The sequence below is a fragment of the Microcebus murinus genome, chromosome 24 (genome assembly GCF_040939455.1).
Source record: "Microcebus murinus isolate Inina chromosome 24, M.murinus_Inina_mat1.0, whole genome shotgun sequence".
Classification (NCBI taxonomy): Eukaryota; Metazoa; Chordata; class Mammalia; order Primates; family Cheirogaleidae; genus Microcebus; species Microcebus murinus.
This window is the reverse complement of record NC_134127.1, coordinates 1,091,936-1,119,538: the sequence shown is the minus strand read 5'-3', so window position 1 is coordinate 1,119,538 and position 27,603 is coordinate 1,091,936. Positions and strand designations below refer to the sequence as shown.

General features: G+C 58.7%; 1 protein-coding gene across 8 annotated transcripts in view; it reads right to left on the bottom strand.

The window, feature by feature from the left end:
• ANK1 (ankyrin 1) overlaps positions 1–27,603 on the bottom strand; it is a 215,596-nt gene that overhangs the window by 50,927 nt on the left and 137,066 nt on the right. For all 8 annotated transcript variants that reach the window (XM_075997373.1, XM_075997375.1, XM_075997376.1 and 5 more), the window contains exons 3-17: positions 21,840–21,938; positions 17,052–17,150; positions 16,385–16,483; positions 14,792–14,977; positions 14,128–14,226; positions 13,598–13,696; positions 13,294–13,392; positions 10,566–10,763; positions 9,146–9,244; positions 8,135–8,233; positions 7,538–7,636; positions 6,303–6,500; positions 6,069–6,167; positions 5,303–5,401; positions 1,370–1,567 (exon numbers count right to left, since the gene is read on the bottom strand). In XM_075997373.1, coding sequence (XP_075853488.1) covers positions 1,370–1,567; positions 5,303–5,401; positions 6,069–6,167; positions 6,303–6,500; positions 7,538–7,636; positions 8,135–8,233; positions 9,146–9,244; positions 10,566–10,763; positions 13,294–13,392; positions 13,598–13,696; positions 14,128–14,226; positions 14,792–14,977; positions 16,385–16,483; positions 17,052–17,150; positions 21,840–21,938 — 1,869 coding nt within the window. The remainder of the gene's footprint in view (positions 1–1,369; positions 1,568–5,302; positions 5,402–6,068; positions 6,168–6,302; positions 6,501–7,537; positions 7,637–8,134; positions 8,234–9,145; positions 9,245–10,565; positions 10,764–13,293; positions 13,393–13,597; positions 13,697–14,127; positions 14,227–14,791; positions 14,978–16,384; positions 16,484–17,051; positions 17,151–21,839; positions 21,939–27,603) is intronic.

The following is a 27,603-nucleotide window of genomic DNA, read 5'->3' as shown; positions in this document are numbered from 1 at the left end:
GCAGGGGAGAGCACGTTTCCCGTTCAGAGTGGCCGTCATCACTGCTGTCTCCTTGCTTTAGTGACACAAGGAGGAGACCCAGGACGCCACGGAGTGTGGCGGTCCTACTGCAACAGTCACGGGATTTGCCGTCTACAGAAGCGGCACTTCGTGCTGTGTGATTCCGTGTACACGAAATGTCCACAACAGGCAAATTCACAGAGACAGTAGATTCGTGGTTTCCAGGGACCAGGGAGTTTGGGGGGGCGCGGGAAGTGGCTGCTAATGGGTGTGGGCTTTCCTGTTGGGGTGAGGAAATGTTCTGAAGTTACACGGTGTTGATGGTTGCCCAATTCCGTAATGTGCTAGAAACCATGGAATGGTACAGTTCAAAAGGGTAAATTTTATGTGAATTATATTGCAATAAGATTGTTATTAAAAAAAGAACTCTTAGTATTTCTTGGGTGGTGCATTCCTTTAATAAGCTAAAGAACACTATGAATACCTCACCCAGAAAACATGCATGTGTCCTTTCTCCCCAGATGCCCTGTCCAGCTTTAGAAGGCTTTATGTGCATGCACTCTTGCCCCTGGATTAAGAACTTCTAATGTATAGGTATTTTATTTTATTTATTTCTTTTCTTTTCTTTTTTGAGACAGAGTCTCACTTTGTCGCCCAGGCTAGAGTGAGTGCCGTGGCTTCAGCCTAGCTCACAGCAACCTCGATCTCCTGGGCTTAAGCGATCCTCCTTGCCTCAGCCTCCCGAGTAGCTGGGACTACAGGCATGCGCCACCATGCCCGGCTAAGTTTTTCTATATATATCAGTTGGCCAATTAATTTCTTTCTATCTATGGTAGAGACGGGGTCTTGCTCTTGCTCAGGCTGGTTTCGAACTCCTGACCTCGAGCGATCCGCCCGCCTCGGCCTCCCAGAGTGTTGGGATGGCAGGCGTGAGCCACCGCGCCCGGCCTATGGGTATTTTAAAAATACCTTCCTCCACGGAACATGAACATTCAGTACCAAGTCAGTTAACAGAGGCCTGAACGCAGACTCTGGCCTGTATCTGCAAAGGGGACCGTGGATTTCATGGCGAAGGCCTTGCAGACCCTACCGTCGGCGATGCTTAGAGAGACGGCACAGCGCGGTGGCATCGGCAAGGGCTTTGGCATCAGCTGGCCGCGGAGTCCCGCAACCTGGGCCGAAAGTGACCTTCCTGACCCTGGGTTTTCCTTGAGGGAACTGAGGCCACACGTAGGGCTGTTGTAAGGGTCGTGCCCGCCCCGCCCAAGGCAGGACCCGGCACACGCAGGTGCTCCGTGTGCAGATGTCATCCCTGGTTAGAGGACCCCGACGCGGCACTGCAACCAAGACCCCAGGGCGCCGTGCTCACCTTGTTCCCCAGGTTGCCGTTGGCTTGCTTCGAGAGGAGCAGAGCGACCATCTCCGCGTGACCCTCCTGCGCAGCCAGGTGGAGGGGAGTCACGCCCTGCACGGACTCCGCGTTGGCCGAGGCCCCGTACTGCAGCAGGCTGCGGGCCCCCTCCATCTGGTTCTGCTTGGCGGCGATGTGCAGAGGGGTGTAGCCATTCTGAAACGGAAGGAGCCACCCGGGGCCTGGTTACAGGAACGCTGAGTTGGCAGTACGGGTGCGGGAGGGAGGGCTGGGCCTGGTGCTCAGCCAGCTGGACACCCACAGAGCAGGGCTGGTACCGCTCCAAGAGCAATTTAAGCAAACAAACAAACAAAACCCATTTGATTTGGAGATAGCGCCTCAGGCTCCCGTAGCCAACGCAAACGCCTGCCCCCTTTTCCACCATCTACTTCCCTGGCAGGACACGCTGTCACGGGGAGAGGCTGGGATCCCTTAGGCAGCCACAGCACAACTGCAGGGCCAGGTAAGCAGGTGAACCGGGTTCTCGTCTCCTCCCTCCTGCAAGGAGGGCCACAAGCCCCAGCAGCAGCTCTGTTTCTTTCCCTGTACAACTGCACAGACGCCGCCCTCTGGGCCTGCCTGCTAGCATCAGGCACGGTGGCATTTGGGGACACGTGGCGAGCAAGGGACTTGTGGACCTGGGAGCCGGTCTTCACCCCACTCTTAACTATCCGCGTGACCCAGAGCAAGACGTCCAGCGACCTAGACTTCCTTCGGTATGTTTTAAGTGGTATAAGAACAGCTACCTCGTTGGGTTTTCAAAGCTATCGGGTGGACTGGACATGGTGACACACGCGAGGGCGGTTTCCGAGACTAAGACCCACGTGCCCCTGGCTCGAAAGAGTGCGGCCCGAGTAAACCCAACTGCATCGCTGTGCGCTGCTTATTCAGCTGACTTTGTATTTCTACTATTGTTTTGACAGCAAGACTCTCCCGATGGAGGAAGCAGGACGCGGTGTAGCTTGCGGAGCCAGCTCGCAGGCGGGCAGCTGTGTCCGCCACTGTCAAAAACCACTTTCATCTCAGCTGTCTCTTCTGAGCTTCACCACAACCACGGAAGGCAAGCAGAGCAGGCATTTTTATGATGATCCCATTTTGTGGATAAAGAAGCCAATTCTCTGAGAGGCTAAGCGCCTCATCTAATGTCACTTAGTAAGTGGAGCAACAGATAGCCCAGCTCTGACCCTCGACTCCACAGCCCAGGTCATTTCGGCCAGAACAGTGCCTATCGAGCTCTGACGTGCTCACAGAGCACTTGGGGCCGGTTAAAATGCAGACTCTGATTCAGAAGATCTGGGAGAGGCTGAGAGATCCTGCACGTCTACGAAGCCCCTGGGCGAAGCTGGTGCTGCTGGTCCGGGGAACGACGCTTTGAGCAGCAGGGCCCGGGGCGCGCAGGGTCGGCGCGCGCAGGGTCGGGGCGCCGGACCCCTGGGCACGTGCCCGGCCCAGGCTGCAGCAGTGGGACTCCCGCGTGTCTGTCTCAGGGCATGTGAGGTGCCCTCCAGCCGTCCCCGAGGACTGAGTCCTCCCCTGGCAGCCACTGTCTGACCGTGGAAACCAACATCTCTGATTCTGCCAGGATCACCGGCCAGGAAAAGGAAAGAGGCCCAGGGGGCAGGGAAAAGGACGTCAAGGCCAGGCTGTAAAAGTGGCCTTTATGGACAAAGTGAAAAGTTGTGATTTACCCAAATAATTAAATTAAATCAAAAGAGCATCTCATTGAAGAATCACGTAATTCTTTCTAGTATTTCTCCTTCTTAATTTAATTATGTTAAGAGAGAACACTGAATTGTTCTCTGCAGGTTGCGTTCATGTAGCAAGACTGACATTCTGATTATAATAAAATCAATGAAACAAAATGATTGTTGGGCCATATCAAAGGAGGGCAAAGAAAGGAGATGTGACTCCACGGATCTGGCCTGAGGTTTGGAGCCTATCGCCTGCGAGGAGCGTGTCCTGGAACGTCCAGGCCCAGGTGCCGCTGTCGGACGGACCGGGATAAGGCCCTGAGCGCCCACCCGGCTGGCGCCGGGCCCAGGCAGGGGTTCGCTATATGGAAGCACGATGGCCAGGACTTCTTTCTGCACACACAGGGGAGTCCCTCGAGCCATCTCAAGCAGATTCGTGGATGCACAATCGGGACTCCCAAGCCACTCAGGCAGCTGTGGGTGGCCACCCTGGCAGGGACAGCACCCTGGCAGGCAAAGGGAAGCTCGCCCTGGAGCTGGCACAGGCTCCCTGGTAGCCCCTGGTTAAAACCGAGAGGCAAGAGCCACCGCATGCGCTCAGAACATGGACTGCCCTTCCGGGGTTCCCCCAAACTAGGACGCCAAAGAAACCACGAATGGCCTTCTGCAGGTGACAAGGACAATGGGGCGGCTAGGCTGGGGGGTCAGGGGAGGTCAGGGAGGGACACGTGCCCTTAAAAGGCTCCTCTTTCCCAAGGAAATGAGATCACCCACGGGAATGCAGGCAGGAGAGAGCGTGGCCTCAATGTTAAAACAACATCAGCATCAAAATTAGAAAGGGAGGGTTTGGTTTGGGTGCAGAGAGATTTGCATGTGAAATTCTACAAAATTGCCAGACTACTTGGAAACTATTTTTTGCCATGGAAACAAAGCCCATCTGTACAGGGTTTGTGCTTGGATTTAGCTCTCTTTAAATACCATGAACCTGGCTCCGGTTCCCTTTATATAAGGAGGAGAGTGAGGAGGAGGAGGAAGGGAGTCCAGCTTTTTATTTTTAGAGGCAGGAGTAAGCCGGCAGCTCGGTGGGGCGGCGTGCTCCCTCTGCACCGTGACCTGGGCTCCCCGCGTTGGCGGAGTCTGGGCGGGGCTGCAAGGCCGAGGGGAGGGGAAAGCAAACCCGGCCCAGAGCTGACCCTCCCCGCCTGGGGGCTGCCCCAAGCCAGCAGGGTCAGCTGGGAGCCAGGTGGGTCGTCCTGCTTCTGCTGGAAGCAGGACGACCCACCTGGCTCCCTTCTCTGCAGCTCGTGGACTCCCGCCATGACTGTGACCGGGGCTCGCTCCCCGGAAACTACCGGCTAAGAGCTTGCCTCGGCCTGGCCGGCCCTGCCTGCCCTCAGCACCTCCAGCCCTCCTGCCCCTCCCTTGCCACCTGGGCCGCCGGCCACACGGCGCGCTCCCTGCAGACGAGAACCCCACATGGGGCGGGGGCAGCCTGTTCCCGGGACCGGTCCTTGTGGGTCGGGCTCCACCTTGCACCACCAACGCCCGGGCGTCACCCTCCACGGCGCTGCCGCCCACCCGCGCCCGCCACGCTGGCTCCCCAGAGGGGTCTGCTGCCTGGTGGCTCGTTTCAGAGGCTGGCGTGAGGCTGGCGCCAGGGCGTCTGTCCCGTGCGTGGCGTGCGCAGGTGTGCCTCCTTGCAAGAAGAGCCACGATGGGCCTAGAAGTCTGATCTCAGGAAGAAGTAAGTCTGGAGGTGATCGCCCCCATTCACAAGGGGCTCCTTGCTCACCCACAGCCCTGAACATTCTCAAAGTGTGGCCCCCGCCTGAGAGCCACCTGGGGAGCGGGCCAGAGACGGGGCTTCCGGGCCGGGATGTCCGGGAACGAGGCCCCGACTCTGCGCACGGTCTCATCCTCGGTGACCTCTGCCAGGCAGCCGACAACACAGCCGGCTCGCGGCTGCCTGGGGACCAACTTGCGAAGCGAGTTCCACCTCTGCGGGTGACCCCTGTGTCACCACGCCCGTCCCACGCTGGGTCCCCGGCAGCAGAGTTGTGCTGCAGGTGGCGCCCATGACAGCCAGGTGAGATTCCGAGGTCGACGTGACAAGGAAACACAAAGCCCCTCTGCTGCTCTCCAGACCCCCTCCCCGAAGGACTGCGGCCGGCCGTGCAGGCGGAGGGCTGTGGGGCCTTACCCAGGCCGGGCTGTGCGGCGAGCCGCCCCGCGGAAGCAGCAGTCTGACGACGTCCAGGCTGTTGTGGTGGACGGCCACGTGCAGGGGCGTCAGGCCGCTCTGCGGGGACAGAGAGAGTGGACTTCACTCCGGTGCGCTCTTCAGACGCAGGGCCCGTACCGGGATCCAAAGCACTGATCGATTTATGCATTTTTTGAGACAGAGTATCGCTCCGTAGCCCAGGCTGGGGTAGGGCGGCACCATCACAGCTTACGGCCTGGAACTCCTGGGCTCAAGCGATCCTCCTGCCTCAGCCTCCTCAGTAGATGGGACTACAGGCATGAACCACCACTACACCCAGCTAATTAAAGAACTTTTTTTTTAGAGATGGGGTCTTGCTATGTTGCCCGGGCTGGTCTCAAACTCCTGGGCTCAAGTGATCCTCCCACCTCGGCCTCCCGCAGTGCTGCTGAGATTGCAGGCATGAGCCACCATGCCCAGCCTGAAGCACTTGCTTCGCACAGGTAAAATCTAGCCACACATCCCCGCAAAGCCGGTCCTGACTTGGTGTCACTACAGGATGTAACCACAGGACCCAGGGCCGCCTCCTCATTCCTGAGAAGAGGGCGGGCAGAGACGGAAGCTCAGCTCTGCAAGGGCCCCTCTCCCCTCGGTGGCCACCCTCTCCCCCTGCCCTCCCCTCGGTGGCTACCCCTCTCCCCCTGCCCTCCCCTCGGTGGCTACCCTCTCGCCCTGCTCTCCCCTCCGGTCCGAGGGCCCGGCCCACCTTGCCCGCGGCGTTGGGGTGCGCGTCCCGCTCCAGCAGCAGCTCTGCCACCCGCACCTTGCCATACTTGGCCGCCACGTGGAGGGGGGTGAATCCTTTCTGAGGAGAAACACAGGCCGTCAGGACCTCGGCCTCGCCCAGGCAGGCGGGCGGGGGTCAGGTGGACGCCGGCGGAGCCCCGGCCCGGCGGGACTGGCCTGCCGCTGCTTCCAAGCAGGAGGAAGAAGGCTGTACCTTGGTCATGCAGGCCTGGGACGCGTCCTTTCCCAGGAGGGCCAGGGCGGTCTCCACGTGGCCCTCGCGGGCGGCGATGTGCAGGGGCGTGTGCCCGGCAGTGGTGGCCAGGTTCGGGTTGGCGCCACTCTCCAGCAGGAGCGCCACCATGTCCGTGTGGCCGATGCGAGCCGCACAGTGCAGCGGGGTCTGGTCATCCTGCACCCGCAGGGAAAACAAAGGGCAGGAGATGCGGAAGGTGAGGCCCAGGGAGGGTGAGTGGCCTTCTCAAGGTCACACAGCTAAGAAGACGAAGAACTGGGATCTGGGAGTTACAGAAACCAGCATGTTCTATCTTACTCCGTCCCTACAGCGACCTTGGCTGTTATTTCTACTCAATTGCCCAAAGGCTCAGCCTTCCCATCAGTGAAATGGGAACGACGACATCTGCCTCCCCGGGGAGCGTCGGGATCTGGCCTATAACGTGCGCGTCTCCAGACTGTTGGTGCGTGAAGGCACTCAGTGCATCGCGGTCGCTGACACACGCCTCCCAAGTCCCTTCTGAGTGGACACGCTTGTCTTTCCTGTTTGATTCTCTGTCTTTCTGTTCTGACTCTCCCTACACCAGGCGAGAGTCTAACTGCCGAGCAGGGACGGCGACTTTTCCATCCACCCCGCCCCACTTCCGGTTTCTGGCTGGTGCTGACGGCTCCGTGTGCGATGTCTCTGTGCCACGCGGCCCTGCCCCAGGCACCCGTCACGCGGCCCAGACATCAATCACAGTCCTCAACCCAAGGGAGCCTCTGCCACCAGTGGCCAGGGAGGCCCGACGCTGGCAGGCCGGCTCTGCAGCCATCCTCACTGTCCGCTCAGCCAACCGAAAATGCAAAGACGCGTTCACAACAAGGGGGAATCCTGCGATTTTAGATGGAGCAGCTCCTGGCTGGTTTTCACTGGCAACACCGTCTTTAAAAAGTTGCCTCCTTCCTACACCACAACTGGCACCAGCGGCCCGACGCGCGTTGCGGCCAGCCACACTCCTTGGGCTTTCGTTTATTTTAAAGAAATGTGGCTCTGACACAGAAGTATCTCATGCTTTCTCAGACCTGCCCCGCCGCCCCCACCCACGACACAGCATCTGGGCGTCCAGAGGGACCTCGACGGGAACCACAAGTGGTTCCTGGGCCACAGGCACTGCAGCCCGGCCTCAAACAGGGGCGGAGGCAGGACCGTCCCTTCCCAGCTCCAGAACTCACCTTGGCCTTGGCATTGACTTTGGCTTTGTTCTGCAGTAAGTATTTGGCCACTTCCGTGTGCCCTGCTCTGGCTGCCATGTGTAGTGGGGTCTCCACTTTCTGTAAAAGGAAAACATTACACAACAGTTAACACACGCCGGCTTTGCACGGCGCTCCAACACGCCGACCTGGAGTGGCACGGTGGGTTTTTGTCCAAGAGGTGGAGCTGTCCCAGCAAGTAGCCCTCTAACCTCTTGTGTACACGAGAGCGTGCGTGCGCGTGTGTGTGTGTGTCTGTGCGTGCGTGTGTATTCTAGGTATACGTAAGAGTAATCCCAGAGCTGATGAATATTCAAAAATGTAAATGCATTCACAGTTAACACTTACAGACGGTCCAAAATTATCGTCCAAAAGAAAAGCCCCAAGATTTACAGACGTGGCGTGCTCGGGCGGGAAAGCGTCATTCAGAGGGGTGCTTCCCCGAGTCTCTCAGGGCGCAGAGGGGTGCAGTCACCTCTCTCCTGAGGATTCTGCCTGTCCCCAGAGCGGCCCCAGCGGAAGCTCCGCTGCGCTGCTGGCCCAGAGCAGCGCCCTGGCGCTGCCCGCAAGCTCACTCACCACGTTGGAGACGTTGGGCGACGCGCCCCGCTGCAGGAGGTTCTTCACGATGGGCAGGTGCCCCATGAAGGAGGCCACGTGGAGCGGCGTCAGGCCAGACTGGAACGGACGGGAGCAGAGTGAGACCCCGCTCCCCCAAAGAAGACAGCGCCGGATAGCGCCCGGGCTTTCATGAACCGTTTTCCGGGCAAAGGGAGTTAAATGAGGTAGGTTTGCTTCCAAGAAAAAGGACTGGAGAGAAAGACAAACCCCCGCAGCACAAGTGCTGCCCATTTTACAGCTCGCGAAACTCGAGTCTGATCTTGGAAGCTCCCTGAGGCTGGACACGCGTTCCCTGGCCTGGGCTGCCACGGATCCAGCCCCTTCAGCAGCCCCGCCACTCGGACACACGGACACGCCCGGCGGCGCTCGGGGGGCCAGGGCACGGGGGGCCAGGGCATGGGGGACCAGGGCACGGGGGGCCAGGGCTCGGGGGGGCCAGGGCTCGGGGGGCCAGGGCTAGGGGGCCGGGGCACGGGGGGCCAGGGTTCGGGGGGCTGGGGCACCGGGGGGCCGGGGCACGGGGGGCCGGGGCACGGGGGGCCGGGGCTCGGGGCACGGGGGGCCGGGGCTCGGGGAGCCAGGGCACCGGGGGTGCCGGGGCACCGGGGGGCCAGGGCATGGGAGGCCGGGGCTCGGGGGGCCAGGGCACGGGGGGGGGGCCAGGGCACCGGGGGGCCAGGGCATGGGGGGCCGGGGCTCGGGGGGCTGGGGCACGGGGGGGCCGGGGCACGGGGGGCCGGGGCACGGGGGGCCGGGGCTCGGGGAGCCAGGGCACCGGGGGTGCCGGGGCACCGGGGGGCCAGGGCATGGGAGGCCGGGGCTCGGGGGGCCAGGGCACGGGGGGGGGGGGCCGGGGCTCGGGGGGCCGGGGCACGGGGGGCCGGGGCACGGGGGGGCCAGGGCATGGGGGGCCAGGGCTCGGGGGGCCAGGGCTCGGGCAGCGCCCTCGGCCGGCCGCGGCTCTCCTACCTCGGTGACCGCGTCGATGGAGGCGCCCGTCTTCAGCAGCAGCTCCATGACTCGGATGTGGTTCTTCTTGCAGGCGATGTGCAAGGGCGTGAAGCCGTTCTGCAGCCCGCGCAGAGAGAGACATCCGCAGGCGCTTACTCGCCGCCCAGGGACACCCGGAACACCCCCTCCTGCTCTAAGAAGCAGCCTCCGCCCAGCCCGTCCGCAGACACCCACAGACCCGCTGATGAATCGATGTCGATCGATTAATCTTGTAATGCCGACGAATGCCAATCAGGTAAGAGGCAGGTGGCTGTCACTCTATGCATCAGATATATTCTTAAGTATGATGTCTACAAACTTCTTAAAGAATGTTTAATTACGCTTCCGGATGCACCACGAGAGCCTGCGGTTCAAAGCTCCCTTAAGGGTAAATGTACAGTGAAGCCTACTTTTGTGAACGGACCGTGTTCCTTCTGCCCTGAGCCACTGCTGGCTTCAGGGAAGGGGTCTCTGCTCTGCGGCGGGCACTGGCGCACGCTCCGTCTCTGTTTTCAGTGCTTTGCCCCCTTCAGGCAGTGGCGCTCAAACTAGGGGAGCTAGCGGGGAGGTGGGTAAGGTTTGCACCCCCTACACATGGGGCAACCTCTGGGGACATTTCCGATCGTCACGACTAGCAGAGGCGAGCTCTTAGTGCCTAGTGGGGAGAGGCCAGAGACGCTGCGAAGTGCCTATAAGGCACAGGACCACAATCGCCGACTCCAACCGTCAGCAGGCCTGAGGCTGGGAAGCCCCAGCTGCCCTAGGGCAGCAAGTGGCCCGTGGGCAGCGCTCGGTGAAGGCTTTTGTGAGTGAGGGAATGAGCGAGTGAATGGACCAGCCATCCTCCACCATCTCCCCATCCTCTGCTGGGCTCCTCTGGAGGGGGCTGCCGGGACGGTGGTCTCGGGTGTGCCCTGTGCAAATCCGCGGCCCCACCAGATCCCTGCATGGTCCTGGGGGCCCCTGGGCTGGGGGGGTGGGGAGAGGGACCACGGCCACAGCAGAAATCCTCCTTCCGCACGGGTGCCATGGAAACCGTAAGGTGCTCTGCAGAAGAGGGACGCCTAGCTCAGGCCTCCTTACCCACAACAAGGCAGGTAAAAAAGGCAGGTGCCGCTAAGAAACCACTGCCCCCAGCCCATGTGCCTGCCGTGGGCACTGCTTCCTGAGCCAGGGCCCTGGGCCCAGGCCCTCCTGACTGCGGCCGGGTCCTCAGACTGGATGTGCTGGGGGGGTGCAGGACAGGTGCACGCAGGGTCCCTGCCTGCCTGTGCGGTCATAGCTCGCCACTCTGGGCCTGGACCCAGGGGTGCCCAGGCCCCTGCTGCCCTGGCCATGGGCCCAGCCTCGCAGCCCTGGCCCTGCCCCCCGGCACCTTCTCCGGTGGCCGCCTACTCACCAGGGCTCTGGAGTTGGGTTTGGCCCCTTTATCCAAGAGGACCTTGGCCACCCTGTGGTGGCCGCAGTGGGCCGCCACATGCAGTGGGGTCAGGTGGTCCAGGGTGACGTCGTCGATCTCTGCGTCGTACTGCAGCAGCAGCCGGACACAGTCGAGGTGGTCTCCCTGAGCTGCCATGTGGATCGGGGACAGGCCATTCTGAGGGGAGAGGGAAACAGGAGCCATCGCAGAGCCTTCCGGGGACAGAGCACGGAGATCCAGGACAACGGTTCCAGCGCCCTGCCCTGCTTCTCCCCTGCACGGCGCACCCACGCGGCTCGGCTCACGCTCCCGGAGCCGGCCTCCACGCTCCCTCGGGCCCCTGACACACCTGCACACACCCTCCTTCCCCCCCGGCCAAACCCTCAAAGCCACGTCCAACAGGTGGACCTCCTCCGGGAAGCTGCCCCGGCCAGGCACGACTCCTGCGGGCTCTCCTCACCCGGCCCCTGCGTCAGGGCCTGCCTCACACTCGCCGGGCCCGCTGGGAGCCAGCTTTCCAGGGCTGTGCCTCTGTGCCTGGCATGCCTCGAATGCCCCCCAGTGCCAGCACGGGCAGGTGACACTCCCGGTGGCCCTTAACTATGTCACGTTGACTGAATGAACGATGGCAAAACAGACCTTGCAGCTACATCCGCTGTGCTTTTTCCCTAACAAATGCACTTGAGTTTAAAAACAAAAGAAAATTCTGTTAAGGGTGCTCACTGTTTCCCTGACAGCAGTTTGTCCCCAAAACATTGAAAGCTGAGGCGACCCACTCATTCATTCAGACATTAAGTCAACACACACGCAGGGACGGTCTGGGTTCCGCCCTGGGGAAAGAGGAGGGGACAGCCCCTGGCGCTGTGAGGGGCCGGCCAGCAAGGACATGCGTGCGGCGAGGGAGCCCCCGAGCAGGGAGGCAGAGGCGGCTTCCTGGAGGAGGGGGCCCGGAGCGAGGACCTGACAGGGGCAGAATGAGTTCACCCGGAAGAGTCCCCCAGCAGAGGGTGCAGCTCTGAGGCGCCCCCCCCAGGGCAGTTCGGGGACCTCCAGGCAGGTGACTGGGCAGGAGGGCACGCGGGAGGGGGCACAGGGCCGGGCTGCAGGGGAGGCGGGAGCTGGGGGCCTGTAACTGCCCCTGCTGGAGAGAGGGCTTGCAGCCAGGAAGGAGCAGGGGCCCGTGGAATGGTGTCTCCCTGCAAAGGCGCGTGTTCTGGACCCAGCCCCCGGGGACTCAGGATGTGGCCGTGTTCGGAAACGGGGTCTCTGCAGCCGTAATGAGCTGAAACGAGGTCACCAGCGCGGGTCCTAATCCAGCGACTGGTATCCTTAGAAACGGGGAATCTGCACACGCGCGCGCACAGGCGGGGAAAATGCCACTTGGAGACGGAGGCAGAGATTGGGGGGCTGCTTGTGCAAGCCGTTTGCGGTTTCGGGCCAGGAGCTGGGGGGGCCCTGGGACAGATTTTCTCTCACGGCCTGGGAAGGAACCAGCCCTCCGACACGCCAGGCTCAGAGCTCAGCCTCCGGAACTGTGACTCGGTGCACTGCTGCGGCTTGCGCCCGCGCCCGGCTCTTGGCTATGGCAGGCCAAGTGGGCACAGTTAGTTTCTAAACTGCAGTTTAGAAAGGTCGGACCACGGTTCTCGACTCAAAAATCAGCAATTCTCAGTAAAGAATTTTCATAAACACCCTTTTTAGCCCCATTCAAATAACCTGCATAATAGAAAACCTTTAATAACTTAGGAGTAGTTATGTAAGTTTAAATACAGGGCTTCCGTGGAGAAATGCTGAGAATTTCCTGACCTAATAATATAATTGGTAGCAGCAACTCTACTTTTGTTTCTCTGAGGATTTTTACTTTTATATATACTTTTGAAGACTTTATCTCATGTGATCGTCCCAACAACAACGCTAGGAGAGAGGGCTGGGGCCCTTCAGATGGGAAATCGAAGCACAGAGAGGATGAGAGGCATACCCAAAGTCACACAGCAAATCAGCCATGGAAACTTCCCGAGTGTCTGTGAACAGGTCTGGATTCTGCCTTGTTCTGCTTCAATGCACCTTCTAAACTCACAGGCTGGGGCCTGGAGAAGGCACAGCAGCACTGTGTGGCCGACAGCTTTAGCCCCTCACACCAGAACTAAGGGACGAGCCTTTGCTCTGATCTCTAAAGGAACCTGAGAAGAACTGTTTTGTTTTCTTAACTTCACTTAGGCCCAGACCCCAGGACCTCCAAGCGCTCATCAGATTGCTATCTTTTCTGGAGCTACGATGAAAGAGATGGGGATTGATCTAGAGCAACAGTAGGCAAACTACAGCCCGTGGGCCAAATCTGGCCTGCCCCCTGTGTTTGCAAATAAAGTTTTGTTGGAACACGGCCCCTAGTTTGCACATTGCCTACGGCTGCTTATGGCTGCTTTGGCTGCTTTTCTGCTACATCGGCAGGGCTGAGCCACTGCAACAGAGACCGTGGCCTGCAAAGCCTAAAACGATTTGATGCCTTTACGTGAAGAGTTTGCTGGCTCCGATCCAGGGCTATACTGAGTGCCCCTGATGTGACAGGCCTGTGGTGACTGTCCCATGCGCTATCTCATTGGGTGGTATCAGCGCCTCTGTCCTGCAGAAACGGGATCTGGCCCTCAGTCTGTCTGACCTGGGGCCCTGCCTAAGAGATGCTGCAGACGGGAAGGAGCACGCGACGCACCTTGGTTTTGGCTTGGATGGGTGCCCCGTGGTCCAGCAGGATCTCTGAGATTCGCACGTGCCCGTTCCGAGCTGCACAGTGGAGAGGTGTCAATTCATCCTTTAAAAGACAGAGCCCAAAACAAAAGAAGAAGCCCAAAGGCAGCTGTCAGAGGCCGTGTGGGGAGAGGAGTGCTTGCGGCATCTCCCCGGCCGCAGAAGTGCTGGGGTTTCCTCAAGCACAGTTTTGGGACAGCCCCCGCCGGGCGGCGGGAGGCTCCTGGGGGCGGGGCTCCCTCCAGGCCGGGCTGGCCACGGGCACCCACCTTGGTCCTTGTTTCTATCTGGGCTCCCCGGTCCAGCAGGAGCCGCACCATGATCACGTTCCCCCTGCGGGAGGCGATGTGCAGCGGCGTGATGCCGTTCTGGAGGGAGGAAGCAGGACGGTCAGGGTGCACGCAGCCGTAGCTGCGCACCCCGCCCCCCTCCGCGCCCCCCACCCCACCCCCGGCCCGCAGCCCGCCATTAGGGCATTTCTGGCCTACGAGAGATCTTGAAAGCCACTGAGACCTGCCGGCAAGGCTAGCCAAGCCCACGCCTCCCGGGGTCAGCGTGAGGGCTGAGGAAATCGTCCCCCGCCCTCTCCAAGTACCACCCCGAGAACCGGCCAACATGCTTTCGACTCCTCTCCAGACAGAAGGTGGGAACCGAGGGTCGGGTGACAGGCGGCGGGGAGCCTGCTGCACGTGCAGGCTGGCGCGCGGGCATCTCCGCGCCAGGGGAGCAAGCCAGAGGCAGCGGCGCCTGCCTTCCACCGGCCCCGCCCGCACGGCGAGAGCGCCTGGCGAGAGGTCACCTGTGGCGTGAAGTTGACGCTGGCCCCCCTGTTGAGGAGCAGCTGGGCCACGCTGAGGTTCTCGTAGTGAGCTGCGATGTGCAGGGGCGTGAATCCCGTCTGGGGAAGACAGAGGGAGGCGAGAGTCAGGTGCCGATCACCGGCAGAAGGGGACGCGCCCCGAGCTGCGTGCGGAGCGCCCCAGTGCTCGCTCACAGGGACGAGCCGCAGAGCAGGCCGCCTCGGACTACGGGGCCATCCACTGAGTGACCGCTGGCGAAGCCGTTTCGAGTCACAAATGGGAAGCGGCACAAGGGCCACGGCCCTAAGTCCCGGGCCGCTTCCGTGACCCTTCCGGACAGGCCTGGCCACTCCGCTGGACAAAGGCAGGCTCCGGGCCCCTGGCAGGCCTGGCAGGGTCATCACTCCATTCCGGAACCTCAGGCCGTTTTCAAGGCCTGTCCCACCCGGCCCGGACACTTTTCTGGGTGGCCTGCAGCAAGCAGAGCCACCGCCTGGGCCACGCCCAGAACACGGGCCCTGGCGTCCCCAGGGGTGTCCACCCCGGCCCTCCCGCCTTCTGGGAGCGGGTGCTCCGCCCAGCCACAGTCTGGGCGCATCCCCGGGCAACTACGGGCAGGGGTGCCCCTGCGGCCCGCAGGCCCCAGGTCCGGGCCACGCTCACCTTGGAAAGCACGTCGGGGTTGGGGTCGTTCTGCAGAAGCACCGCCGCGGTGCGCGTGTCGTCGTTGCGGGCCGCGATGTGCAGGGCCGGCAGGCGCACCTTGCCCTTCGTGCCGTAGTTGATGAGGTGGGCCACCACGTTCTCGTGGCCCTGCTGCAAGGCCACGGCGAGGGGCGTGAAGCCGTCCTGGGGGAGGGGAGGGGGCTCTGCTGACCCCGCCAGGCCGGCCACGTGCTGTCTTCCAGGCGGCCCCTCAGGGACCTTCCTCTGACTTCCGCTCTCCCAGCGCCTGCGTCCCCTGCGCCCAGCGTGAGGGCGCCTCCTCCCTGAAGCCTGCCGGCCCGCTCCCGCCCCCCTCAGAGCCCCGGGGCCGCCGTTCCTCGGCACTCGCTTGGATTTCCTTCATAACGTGTCCCCCGCTTGTCCGCGGGCTGAGCGGCCCCCACTGCTGACTCTGCCTACCGCCCACCCCACCTGCTGGCGCCTGGACGGCGTCTTGAACGTGGCAGAGTGTCACTGCGCACCTCCCGGACGCCAACGCCACGCCAGACGTCAAATCCACGCCAGCCACGAGGATTCGACCTCCCACCCCACCTGCTGGCGCCTGGACGGCGCCTTGAACGTGGCAGAATGTCACTGCGCACCTCCCAGATGCCAAATCCACGCTGGCCACAAGGCTTCGACCGAGAACTACTATTGCCAACCCCCTCGGTTGTGCACCCAGGGGCCCGGTACCCGGTGACCCGGGCAAGCGGCGTGAAAACCAAATCACGTCACTGCTGACATGAGTCATGCTCAGAGTCAGGAGAAGCCTCAGCTCTGTCATTTCTCCACTGGCCAGACTCAGGATCCCAGCCAGGGGGACCCGTCCCAGGTGGACGGTGGGCTCCCGGCAAGGGCCTCGCCCATCAAGGCCAAGGCCGGTTCCCGCGCCAGCCGTGCAGCAGCCCGCCCGCCCCGCCCAGCCGCAAGCTGGGGCATGGTGGGGACGCCACCCTCGGGGCTGCGGCCTTGTCTCAGGCCTGCGTCTGGGTGTTCCTCGACTCGGACCTGGTCTTTTACTCCCGCCCAGGACCCGGCAGCTCCTGGAGTCAGAGCGGCGGCCGAGGGCTGGAGCACTCAGCCACACTCCAGGGATCCCGGCACTGCATGACGGCACGCCCCTCCTGCCATCCCGGGAAGGCGTGGCCTGGCAAAACGTCCCACCGCGCAGACTTCCGGCAGTGAGGATGTTTTCCTAAGCTACTTCTTTTTTTTCTTATGAGACAGAGTCTCGCTTCGTTGCCCAGGCTAGAGTGAGTGCCATGGCGTCAGCCTAGCTCACAGCAACCTCAAACTCCTGGGCTCAAGTGATCCTCCTGCCTCAGCCTCCCGAGTAGCTGGGACTACAGGCATGCGCCACCATGCCCGGCTAATTTTTTCTATATATATATTAGTTGGCCAATTAATTTCTTTCTATTTATAGTAGAGACGGGGTCTCGCTCTTGCTCAGGCTGGTCTCGAACTCCTGACCTCGAGCAATCCGCCCGCCTCGGCCTCCCAGAGTGCCGGGATGACAGGCGTGAGCACCGCGCCCGGCCCTAAGGTACTTACTTCTGTGGCCACGTTCTGGTTGGCTCCATTCTCCAGTAAGAACTTCACCACTTCCAAGTGGTTCTCCTGCGCTGCCATGTACAGGGGAGTGAAGCCTTTCTGCAAACCCGAGCAGCAGCGTCAGAACTCGCGCGGCGGGGAGGGACGCCCAGGCGAGCACCCGTCCTTGGCACTCAGGGGCGGCTCTCCTTCATCCCGTCCTCTCCCAGCCCCCGAGGCAACAGCGCCACCTCCGTCCCCACCGAAGACGGCTCGCTGTGGCTCTGAACCCGCGTGGTGGGATGTCACAAAGGCCACGAGGTGGGGGCCGCTGTCCGCGGAGTCTGTGCCTGGCCTCCGGCCTGCACGCCCGCCTCTATCTCCAGCGCCCCGCCAGCCCCCACGCCTCGCTCCCCGCCCCCCGCTTCTCCCCACGGGCCCCCGCTACACACACGCTCCGGCCCGTTTACCGAGCAGAGGTGGGGCCCGCACGCGCCGGGAGCGTGTGGTCTGACCACGAAGAAACAGCGGCAGATGCCTCTGCCAGCCCTGGGGACACCCTGCCGGTAAGTCTGGGCTCCCCTGCTCAGTGCGCCCCAACGCGGCGGCCGCGCGTCCACCACGGACAGGGAGGGGGCGAGTGAAGACGAAGGGCCACGCCCGCCGGGCCGGGGCAGGGCGCCACTACCTGCGACTGGGCGTTGACGTTGGCGCCGTAGTGGACCAGCTCCCGGACCACCTCATCCTGCCCGGCCAGCGCGGCGATGTGCAGAGCCGTGTTCCCTTTCTGCAACACAGGGGGACGGGACAAACGGGTTTCCCACCGGGCCTGCGTGCGTGACCACCAGGTCTGGGAACAGGCGCTGGCTGGGGGGCCGGGGGGCTTCCTTTATGGCCGCGAGGGGTAGAGGACACGCGTGTGCTTGATGCAGCGCACACCCTGGAGGAGTGCTCAGAGTACGGGGGAGATTCTCCCTTTCCTCCACGAAAAACAACGCTGAAAGAAGACACACACTTCTGGACACCGAGTCTGCTGCATGCGGCACAGCGACCCGCGTGGACTCAGGACGCACCCGCTCTTCTCCACCTGTGAGTCCGCGGGGCAGCCGAGCCCTCAGCCAGGCCTGGGCGCTCAGGGGACGGGAGGCTGGCACAGCCTGCGGGCTCAGCACCTCAATGCTGGCAGCGCACACGCCGCAGCCCGCGGGCCCGGCAGAGAGAAGAGAGGCAGGAGAGTGAACAGAGCATCACGTGGAGAAAGAAAGGGCAAGATGGATTCCATAATGCACGCCGAGAAGAAAAATACGGAAACAGTGCCAGTCGTGACGTGTGCCTGCAGTTCCAGCTACTCGGGAGGCTGAGGCAGGAGGATCGCTTGAGCCCAAGAGTTGGAGGCTGCTATGAACTGTGATGACACCACTACACTCTACCCCGGGGTAACAGGGAAGGGAAAGGAAAGGAAAGGAAAAGGAAAAGGAAAAGGAAAAGGAAAAGGAAAAGGAAAGGAGAAAGGAAAGGAAAGGAAAGGAAAGGAAAGGAAAGGAAAGGAAAGGAAAGGAAAGGAAAGGAGAAAGGAGAAAGGAGAAAGGAGAAAGGAAAGGAGAAAGGAAAGGAGAAAGGAAAGGAGAAAGGAAAGGAAAGGAAAGGAAAGGAAAGGAAAGGAAAGGAAAGGAAAGGAAAGGAAAGGAAAGGAAAGGAGAAAATGAAAATAAATGGGGGGAAATATAAATAGGATAAAATTGAAAAATATAAAAAAAGAATATTCAAAATATTAGTGAGTAAAATTCAATGAGCAAGTTTCACCGAGTAAGAGAGGGGAGGAAAGCCGGAGAGAAGAAACACTGGGAGGAAATGAGGCAAGTGACGGTTTTCAACTTTGTGCAAGGCAAGAACCATCAACAGGGAGTAAGAAACAAGGCAGTTCCAAGGACGGGAGCTTAACGTCAGGTTTTCCAGTCTGGACTCGTCCTGGACTTTAACAGCAATTCACAGACGAGGCTCAGGACCTCTCCCAGGATGCAGCTGGCCTCCCAGTCCCCTAGGCGTCCTGGGGCCCCGCGTGGACGCCCCCGTTCAGGGAGCCAGGGGACAGGTTCCATGAGACACTTCTGCCAGCTGGGTGAGGGGATGAAATGGGGCCTCACTGCGCGACGCCTCTGTAACTGCGCTGCTTAGGGAGCCAGGGTCTTGAACGGCCTCGCTTTTACAGTTCAAACCATGAGTGGTTTTGTGCTAACTACACAGACACTGGCTGGTCCCCGCCCGGCGCCCACCCGTCACCTGCAAGGAACCCTCCTCACGAGGTGGGACTGAGGCCCCGGCCCTGGATCTGCCCCTGCCAGCACTGCTAACTTAGTGGGGGGCAGCCCCCCAGGGGCACTGGTGGCCTGAAGCAGCTCAGGCCTTTGTTTTGTTTTGTTTTTGAGACAGAGTCTCACTTTGTTGCCCAGGCTAGAGTGAGTGCCCTGGCGTCAGCCTAGCTCACAGCAACCTCAATCTCCTGGGCTCAAGCGATCCTCCTGCCTCAGCCTCCCGAGTAGCTGGGACTACAGGCATGCACCACCATGCCCAGCTAATTTTTTCTCTATATATATATATATATTAGTTGGCCAATTAATTTCTTTCTATTTATAGTAGAGATGGGGTCTCCCTCTTGCTCAGGCTGGTTTCGAACTCCTGACCTCGAGCAACCTGCCTGCCTTGGCCTCCCAGAGTGCCAGGATGACAGGCGTGAGCCACCGCGCCCGGCCTCAGGTCTTTGTTGCTTGCGCTTCCTCTGGTCATTCAAGTATTAAAGCCTGTATCAGGCGGGCACTGCCTGTCTGCTGCCTCCTGAAGTCATCTTTGGATTCCTTCTGAAGTCCCACTTGATGAACAAAAGGGTTCTCCCTCAAATGCCCACCAGAGAAAAATGCCAGATATGAGAGCGTGGAAGCTAACTGACAACTGTCTACAGAAGTCCAAAGAGCCGACACTTAGAGGCTCTGGCTCTTGCCGTACCAAGTGGAGCAGGGCCGTTGGCGCCAGAAACTTCTCTAGAATCCAGCACTGAGAGCTAGTGCTCCTGCCTCCCACAGAGGAGGCCGAGACGAGTCCCTTGTGGTCGGGAGGCTTACGTTAAATATTTCTTCCCACCTGACCCTTCCTGCTGAAATCGAACGGTATCAGAGCTTTCCTTACACCCACAAGAAGGGGACGGCCCCGTGATGTGGGAAGCTGAGCAGATGTAGAACTCTGTTCGTGCCATCTGGGCCGAGGGCGGCACTGTGGAGGAGTGGGATCACAGGGGAGACCCTGGGAAGCGGCCCCCCTTTCCCCGCCACCTGCACACACGCACTTCGGGGCTCAACAGGGCTGCCCCCGGTCCTGGGCTGGGAGTGCCAGGGAAACAGGCCGTGAGCCTCTGTTTTCTCTGCCCCTCCCCCAGCATAAAGGAGGGAAAATTACTTGGCTACACGTTGATCCACAAATACCTAATTTCTCCATGTCCAGAGACTCATGAAGCTCACGGAAGGGGGGAGGGTTGCACAGGTGCTGAGTGGTGCGAGCAGAGGGAGGGCGAGGCCCCAGGCTTTCTGCAAGGGGGGTGTGGGGGGGAAGCCTTCTCTGCTCATTAGCAGCTCAGGCACTGAGCCGGGAGGATGGAGGAGATCATTTTACACGTTTATTTTATGCTCTTAAAATTTCTAAGTACAGTTTAGGAACCTATATTGGTTTTTGGCTCACTACTCTTTTTTTATTTTGGTCTTTCTCCTGCTTGGGAGGCCCGTCACAATTCCCCAATCTGTTATGACTTTTCCTCAGCCCACGGTTTCAGTTCCACCTTTTTTTCCCTCTCTCTCTCTCTCCCTCTCTCTCTGCGCGGCATTCCAAAACCACGTTGGCTTATGAAATTTCTAAAAATAAAAAAGACACACCAAGTGTTCACTTGTAAAATAACAATCAAAGAAGGGAATTCGGAAAGAGTGAAAGTGCTGAAACCTCATGTTTCTGCAGCTCTTGGGGGCACGCCAGCGGGGGCGGGCAGCCGCCCTGGCCCACGCAGAGCCGGTCAGATGGCACAGTGCTGGCAGCCAGGTACGCCGGAGCATCCAAGGAAAAATAATTGCATGCCTTCATCCACAGAAGAAGCAGGGTGGAAACAATCGGTATTTGCCATGAGTTAGGGGGGGAAATGCCCCATATATACACAGTCAGAAAGAGCACCTCAGTGTACTGCCCCCACCCCTTTCCCGTGAGACATGCCTTGGTTGTCACTTCCAGACCTAGAATCTAGATCTCTTCACATTCGGGAAATGACATGAAAATTACAGAATTTTACCTCCAGAGATGATTCTGCCTTCACAATATTTTGGTAGTTCGCTTCACAACCATAAATTGTATCTGCTCTCTACATACTCTTCTTCTGCGCTCCTGGCTCGAGACACAGCAGCATGTCTGCTGCGTGCAACTGAACCCGAGGCTGAGCGTTGAGACCGCATGTTTAACAAATAACAAAATGCAAAATAAGAGGCTGGGAGAAAAAAAAACTCTGGAAGGAAAACCCGGGAAAGTAACAGGAGAGAGGAGACAAAACAAGAACGGAGGAAACAGCACTCGAGTCAGTTAAACGGAGATGATTTTTGTTTGGTTTGGTTTTTGAATGCCGGCTTCGTCCCGTTTGGTAAATAAGATGCATATAAGTAAGAAATAAAACTTACTCTGCAATCTATAGATACATCATTTTCATGATGCTGGGATTTCTGAACGGTAAGTCACAGGTGTACCGTCTACTGCAACGGGGAGGAACGTACTGCCCTGGAACCTCACACCCGCCCAGGCCAAAGTCCTCGCCTGGAGACAGGAGCCGCCCCAGGTCATTAGTAAGGACCGGAAATACGTTTGGGGCTGAGCAAGAAAGACTTGCTGGAGTGGGAGAAATTAGAGGGAAGTGGACTCTGTCTTACAACCCTCAACAACACAGTCACGAGTATGTATTCATTCCTTCCTGTATGCTGGGCACTTTGTGTCCACCATCTCGCTTAGTTTCCACTCCACTCCTGCAGCTAAGTGCTGTAACCCCCATTTCGCAGATGAGGACGCTGAGGCTCCGCAGCGGCTGGCTAACCTGTCTGCGGGCACAGGGTCCCAGGTGTGTCTGCTGGATCTGCAAGTCCAGGCACCCGGCTGTGGAGCTTCCAGGGCTCAGCCCGGCCGGGACCTGCGGACCCGAGAAAGCACGAGGCCTCCAGGAAAAGGGTGCATTCTCGGAGCTACGACCTCGGGACGAAGGTAAGGTGGAGGCCCACTGACCCTGGAAACGGTCCCGTGTTTCCAGGGGCTCTGCGAACCGGGAAGCGCCTGGAAGGGCTGAGAAGTCCAGACGCCCGCGCGGGGTCCCTCCCGAAGAAAGGCGGGTCCCGCAACACGGGGGTCCCGCAACACAGGGACCCGCACACCGGGGGTTCAATGAAAGCCCCCCCCCCGTGAGACATACCTTGGTTGTCGTTTCTAGAATGATTTCTTTGTGCAGAAGTTCGACCACCATTTTCACGTGGCCTTCTTTAGAGGCCAGATGCAAGCCGTTCAGGCCATTCTGTGAAAGAGAGGCAGGGCCGGTTAGTGGTCAGCGGGCGGGAGGGCGTGGCTAGTGGGTGGGGGCGTGGTCAGTGGGGGAGGGGCATGGTCGGTGGGCGGGAGGGCGTGGTTAGTGGGTGGGGAGGGCGTGGTTAGTAGGCAGGGCATGGTCAGTGGGTGGGAGGGCATGGTTAGTAGGTGGGACATAGTGGGTGGGAGGGCGTGGTTAGTAGGTGGGACATAGTGGGTGGGAGGGCGTGGTTAGTATGTGGGACGTGGTCAGTGGGTGGGAGGGCGTGGTTAGTAGGTGGGGGCGTGGTTAGTAGGTGGGGGCATGGTCAGTGGGTGGGAGGGCGTGATCAGTGGGGCGTGGTCAGTGGGTGGGAGGGCGTGTTCACTGGGGGCGTGGTCAGTGGGTGGGAGGGCGTGGTTAGTAGGTGGGGCGTGGTCAGTAGGGCGTGGTTAGTAGGCGGGGCGTGGTCAGTAGGCGGGAGGACGTGGTTAGCAGGCGGGAAGGGCCTGGCTGGGGGGCGGGCGGGGCGTGGCTACCCGGCCCACCGAGGCCCCTGCCCAGCCCAGGAGTGTGCAGCACGGAAGGAAGAGCGGGACTCCACCGGGCTGGCACAGGCGCAGCAGGACCACCCAGCATCCCTGAGCGCCCGGTGTGCGGGTGTCAGGTCGCCGCAGAGTGGGGTAAGAAAGAAAGGGTGAGGACAGGAGCCCTCCCCTCCCCGCGTGTGAATTCCGTGTTTGAAGCGCTCATAACACCCATGGGTGACCTTGACACTCAGGTCTTGGCCGGGCTTTAGGCTTCCCACTTAATTTAATGGAAGCACTTCAACCCCCTGGGTAACTTTCACAGCGGAGATCAGAAAGAGCAGAGAGGTGATACCAGTGCATCCTCAACATTTGTTGAGATGGACATATTTAGTGAGGATAAATTTTGAAATAAGGTCATATGGGAACTGAATACCACCAACTACCCCAGCTGTAAGATTCCCCCAATAGAAAAAGACAGTATTAAGGCTGGGTGCAGTGGCTCACGCCTGTAATCCCAGCACTTTTGGAGGCTGAGGCGAGAGGATCCCTTGAGCCCAGGAGATGGAGACCAGCCTGGGCAACATAGAGTTGATGAGGATCTCCACACACACACAATTTTTTTAATTAGCCAGGCATGGTGGTGCATATCTATAGTCCCAGTTACTCGGGAGGCTGTGGCAGGTGGATCGCTTGAGCCCAGGAGTACAAGGCCACAGTGAGCTATGATTGCACCACTGAACTCCACCAAGAAAAATCAGTATCCTAATTAGCCCCTTTGCTTTCCTGCCATTTCAAATGTGATGAAAGACACCTCCCTGACAGTTAAGTTTTAGGAAAAACAAAAGAAAACAAAATACATTTTCCATGTCCATCAGCCCATGATAGCATGACCTGTTGAAGTTTAAGCAATTAAAGTCCCAGCCACATCTAGTGAAGACACAAATGTGCTCTATGGAAAGTAGCCAAGCTCAAGTTTTAATCAGTCTCACGCTTCCTGGTCTTCTGATCCTTGCACTTAAAGGTCTTGAAACCTTCCTTGCCAGCAAAAGCTGACATCAAAGAGTGCTACCGAGAGCCATCAATAATTCCAACAACATGAAGGAGCGGACTCCTAGTTCCAATGGATGGGATCTAGGCTCCACACAGAAAACGGTTTTACTCAGTGAGCAACCTCTGTCCCCTGCTTTTTGTTTTGTTCCAGTTCTTCCCTGCCAGCAGTTCTCTCCCCCTTCCACTCCTCGCATTTTGATCCACTCTGTCCCAGCACATTCCTTTCCAGAGGGGGCTTCCAAGCCACTGCGGACTCTTCATCATCACAAAGACCCTCACCACCTAGCCGCAAGGGCCTGGCAGCTGTGGGTGTAATAAGGGGGTCCCTGGCTCACCTGTCCCCAAGGATCTCCACAGCCCCACCCTGGGTTCCTGAAATTCCAACTCTCCCTTTGTGTCAGGGCATCACTTTCAGGAGATTCCTGTTGAAACGCAATACTCTACCTGGGAGTGGTCATGCATTAGCCCATTAGCAGATTAGCCCTATTGCTTTGCTATAGCCAGCAGAGAAGATTCACCTGGAAGGTGTACAGAGTCCCTTTATGTAGAGGACTGGACGGGGCAGGTACGACAGGTGCCCTGGGTGTCAGAGCAGAGAGAGGAGCTGCAAAGGTGACTTGGCCTACCTCCTGTTTGGGTCAGGCTGTGCAGCTGGCCACATCTTTCCTATGGCACAGCCAGCCTTGGGGGGGAGTCCACAAAATATTTCCTCCTGCAGATGCCTAAAACCTGCCTTTACATTTCCTCCTCTTGCAGGTTTTGCACACCATTCACTGTAAGATCCCAGGTTGTGTGAGTTCATCAGATCAAAGCTAGGTCAGAGCCAGTTTTGGTAACAGAAAGGGAGAAAGTCTGTGGAACAGGAATCTGGGGCTGGGAAGAGCATAGGCAGACAGAAACCAATTCCTGTTGACTTGATTTGCAAAACACACAGTCACGGGAAGCTGTCTGTCAAGTGCCTGGTGCCAGGAGCCGTAACCACTCCCTGCAGCTTCGCATCTGGAGCTGCCCCTCTGGGGTGTCTGTGCACAGGAGGGAGGGGTCTCTGCTCCCCCAGAGCATGGCTGTCTTTGTCAGGGCACATACAGCACCTCTGCAAGCCCCCCATTCAGACCCGGCCACCACCTCATCTAGAAGGTTCCCAGTGCTGAGAGGGAACTGGGTGGCGTGTGCGTTGCAGGACAGGCTTAGCAGCTGCTGTAGGCTGCACACTGCAGGAGGTGGGCTCCCAGCAGTGGCGGTAGCCAGCGTGGACTGGTGTGCTGCTGACTGTGGGGCTTTAGTGCTTGCTTGGGCAGCAAGTCACTCCTATGAGCATTCGCTGGTCTGGGATGTTGGCAGGCCTGCAAGGAAAACATTAACGTTCACTGCTAATGCTCGGGGTAGCTGGTCCCTGCTCCTTGGAGCCACGTCAGGATCTCAGTCCAGAGGGGTTCTAGATCCACTGGCCAGAGAATGCCAGACTCAGAGGGCTGCTAGAGAGCCCTGAGTCTGCCCTTTCATCTCCAGCTGAGGAAACCAAGGTCCAGAGTAGTCGAGTGCTTAGCTGAAGTCACACAGCCCTACTAGGGCTCAGACCCAGAGCCAATGTGCATTTCCCAGGAAGGAAAGGTTTAGTATTCCCCCCCCCCCCAGGAACTAGTGTGTTTCTTTTTATCAGATAATGAGAACATGGTTTCCCTTTCTTGATTACTAGGAAGCTTAGAGCTAATGCTCACTCAGGATAATCATCCACCTGGGTCTGGTCTCGACCTCTGCAATTGATCTCCAGGGTTTTACTCACTGCCCTGGTCCACAGAAAGCCCCTTTTCTTCCATCCTCTGGCCCCAGGACTTCCTCTCAAAGCTGCACTTCTGGCAGGATAGGATCTTCAACAGGAAAGGGGCCGTCGGAATAGATCGGCGCGTAGCTCATGGTTTCACTCACACTCCACCCAGATCCTGGTTCAATGATCTCTTTCTTCTTCATGATTTAAAGGGGTTTTTTCCCAACTTTATTTTTAATTTGCTTTCAATATAGTCACCCTAAGTAACTTCCAAGTCTATTACTGTCATGATCTGAACCCACTGTCCACAGCAGAGCCGCCAAATAAAAGCCACGGGCAAGGCTCAGCAGAGGTATGTAGGAAGGTGCACGGATTTAATGCATAATGAGATGCACATAGAAAGGACTATCACAAACACTTGTCTCAGCTGCCGTCATGGACACGGCTACCACCTAACGCTGTGCAGTTACTTACTCCAATTCAATAAATGTTTATTGAGAATCTATTCTGTGCTAGAAATGAACAGAACACAAATCCTTTCCCTTTAAGAATTTAGTTTGCAGGGAAAACCGATGCATAAAAAATATATGCAAAATCATGTGAAAAATGCCCCAAATGGCATGTATAAGACTAGAAGCAGGCCGGGCACGGTGGCTCACGCCTGTAATCCTAGCACTCTGGGAGGCCGAGGTGGGAGGATCACTCAAGGTCAGGAGTCTGAAGCCAGCCTGAGCAAGAGTGAGACCCCGTCTCTACTATAAATAGAAGGAAATTTGCTGGACAACCAAAAATATATAGAAAAAATTAGCCGGGCATGGTGGCGCATGCCCGTAGTCCAAGCTACGCGGGAGGCAGGATTGCTTGAGCCCAGGAGTATGAGGTTGCTGTGAGCCAGTCAGATATCACGGCACTCTAGCCCAGGCGAAGGAAGGAAGGAAGGAAAGAAGGAAGGAAGGAAGGAAGGAAGGAAGGAAGGAAGGAAGGAAGGAAGGAAGGAAGGAAGGAAGGAAGGCAGGCAGGCAGGCAGGAAGGAAGGCAGGAAGGAAGGAAGGCAGGAAGGAAGGAAGGCAGGAAGGAAGGCAGGAAGGCAGGCAGGAAGGCAGGCAGGAAGGAAGGAAGGCAGGAAGGAAGGCAGGAAGGAAGGAAGGAAGGCAGGAAGGAAGGAAGGAAGGAAGGGAGGGAGGGAGGAAGGCAGGCAGGCAGGCAGGAAGGAAGGAAGGAAGGGAGGGAGGGAGGGAGGAAGGCAGGAAGGAAGGAAGGAAGGAAGGAAGGAAGGAAGGAAGGAAGGAAGGGAGGGAGGAAGGCAGGCAGGCAGGCAGGCAGGCAGGCAGGAAGGAAGGAAGGAAGGAAGGGAGGGAGGGAGGGAGGAAGGCAGGCAGGCAGGAAGGAAGGAAGGAAGGAAGGAAGGAAGGAAGGGAGGGAGGGAGGGAGGGAGGCAGGCAGGCAGGCAGGCAGGCAGGCAGGCAGGAAGGAAGGAAGGAAGGAAGGAAGGAAGGAAGGAAGGAAGGGAGGGAGGGAGGAAGGCAGGAAGGAAGGAAGGAAGGCAGGAAGGAAGGAAGGCAGGAAGGAAGGCAGGAAGGAAGGCAGGCAGGCAGGCAGGCAGGCAGGCAGGAAGGAAGGAAGGAAGGAAGGAAGGCAGGAAGGAAGGAAGGAAGGCAGGAAGGAAGGAAGGAAGGAAGGCAGGAAGGAGAAACAGACTAGAAGCAGCACAGAGGGGAAGGGAGTGGCTCTGCCAAGGAGGTCCAGAAAGCGTCACAGAGCAGCGTGCACAAAGCCAGGGCTGCAAGTCCATTAACAGCAGCAAGATGAGAAGCCGGGTCTGAGTTTAGCTTCTAAACCCATAAGCTAAAATACGCTCCCAGCCCTTCTCACCAAGTGCTCTCTTCCTCCCTGCATGAAACATCTGAACACAGGAGATGCACAAGCATCCAGACCCCCAGCAGCGAGTCTTCTCCAGCAACTGGTCTCACTCAGTGCATGGCCGGTCAGCAGCCACGAGTCGCCGCCATCTGGCACTGGGACTGCTGAATGCCTGGAAACCCTTGTACACACGCACCAAGGAGCCCGTACAGTCGACTTACTCAGAGCGTGACGGTCCGTGCAGGAGACTACTTCCAATAACCAAAATAGAGAGTTCTGAGGTAAGTACCATATTTAATACTTACTTTTTCTTTAAACAGATTTTTTTTTTTTATTGCTCAAATGAGAAGGGGGAAAAGGAGTGAAAACCGTGTGAGTTATTCGTTCTTAGCTGTAACTACGGACAGAGATGAACTGTAGTTTACCACCTCTTCAAAAACAGGGAATCATGTGTTTTATTTTAGATAAC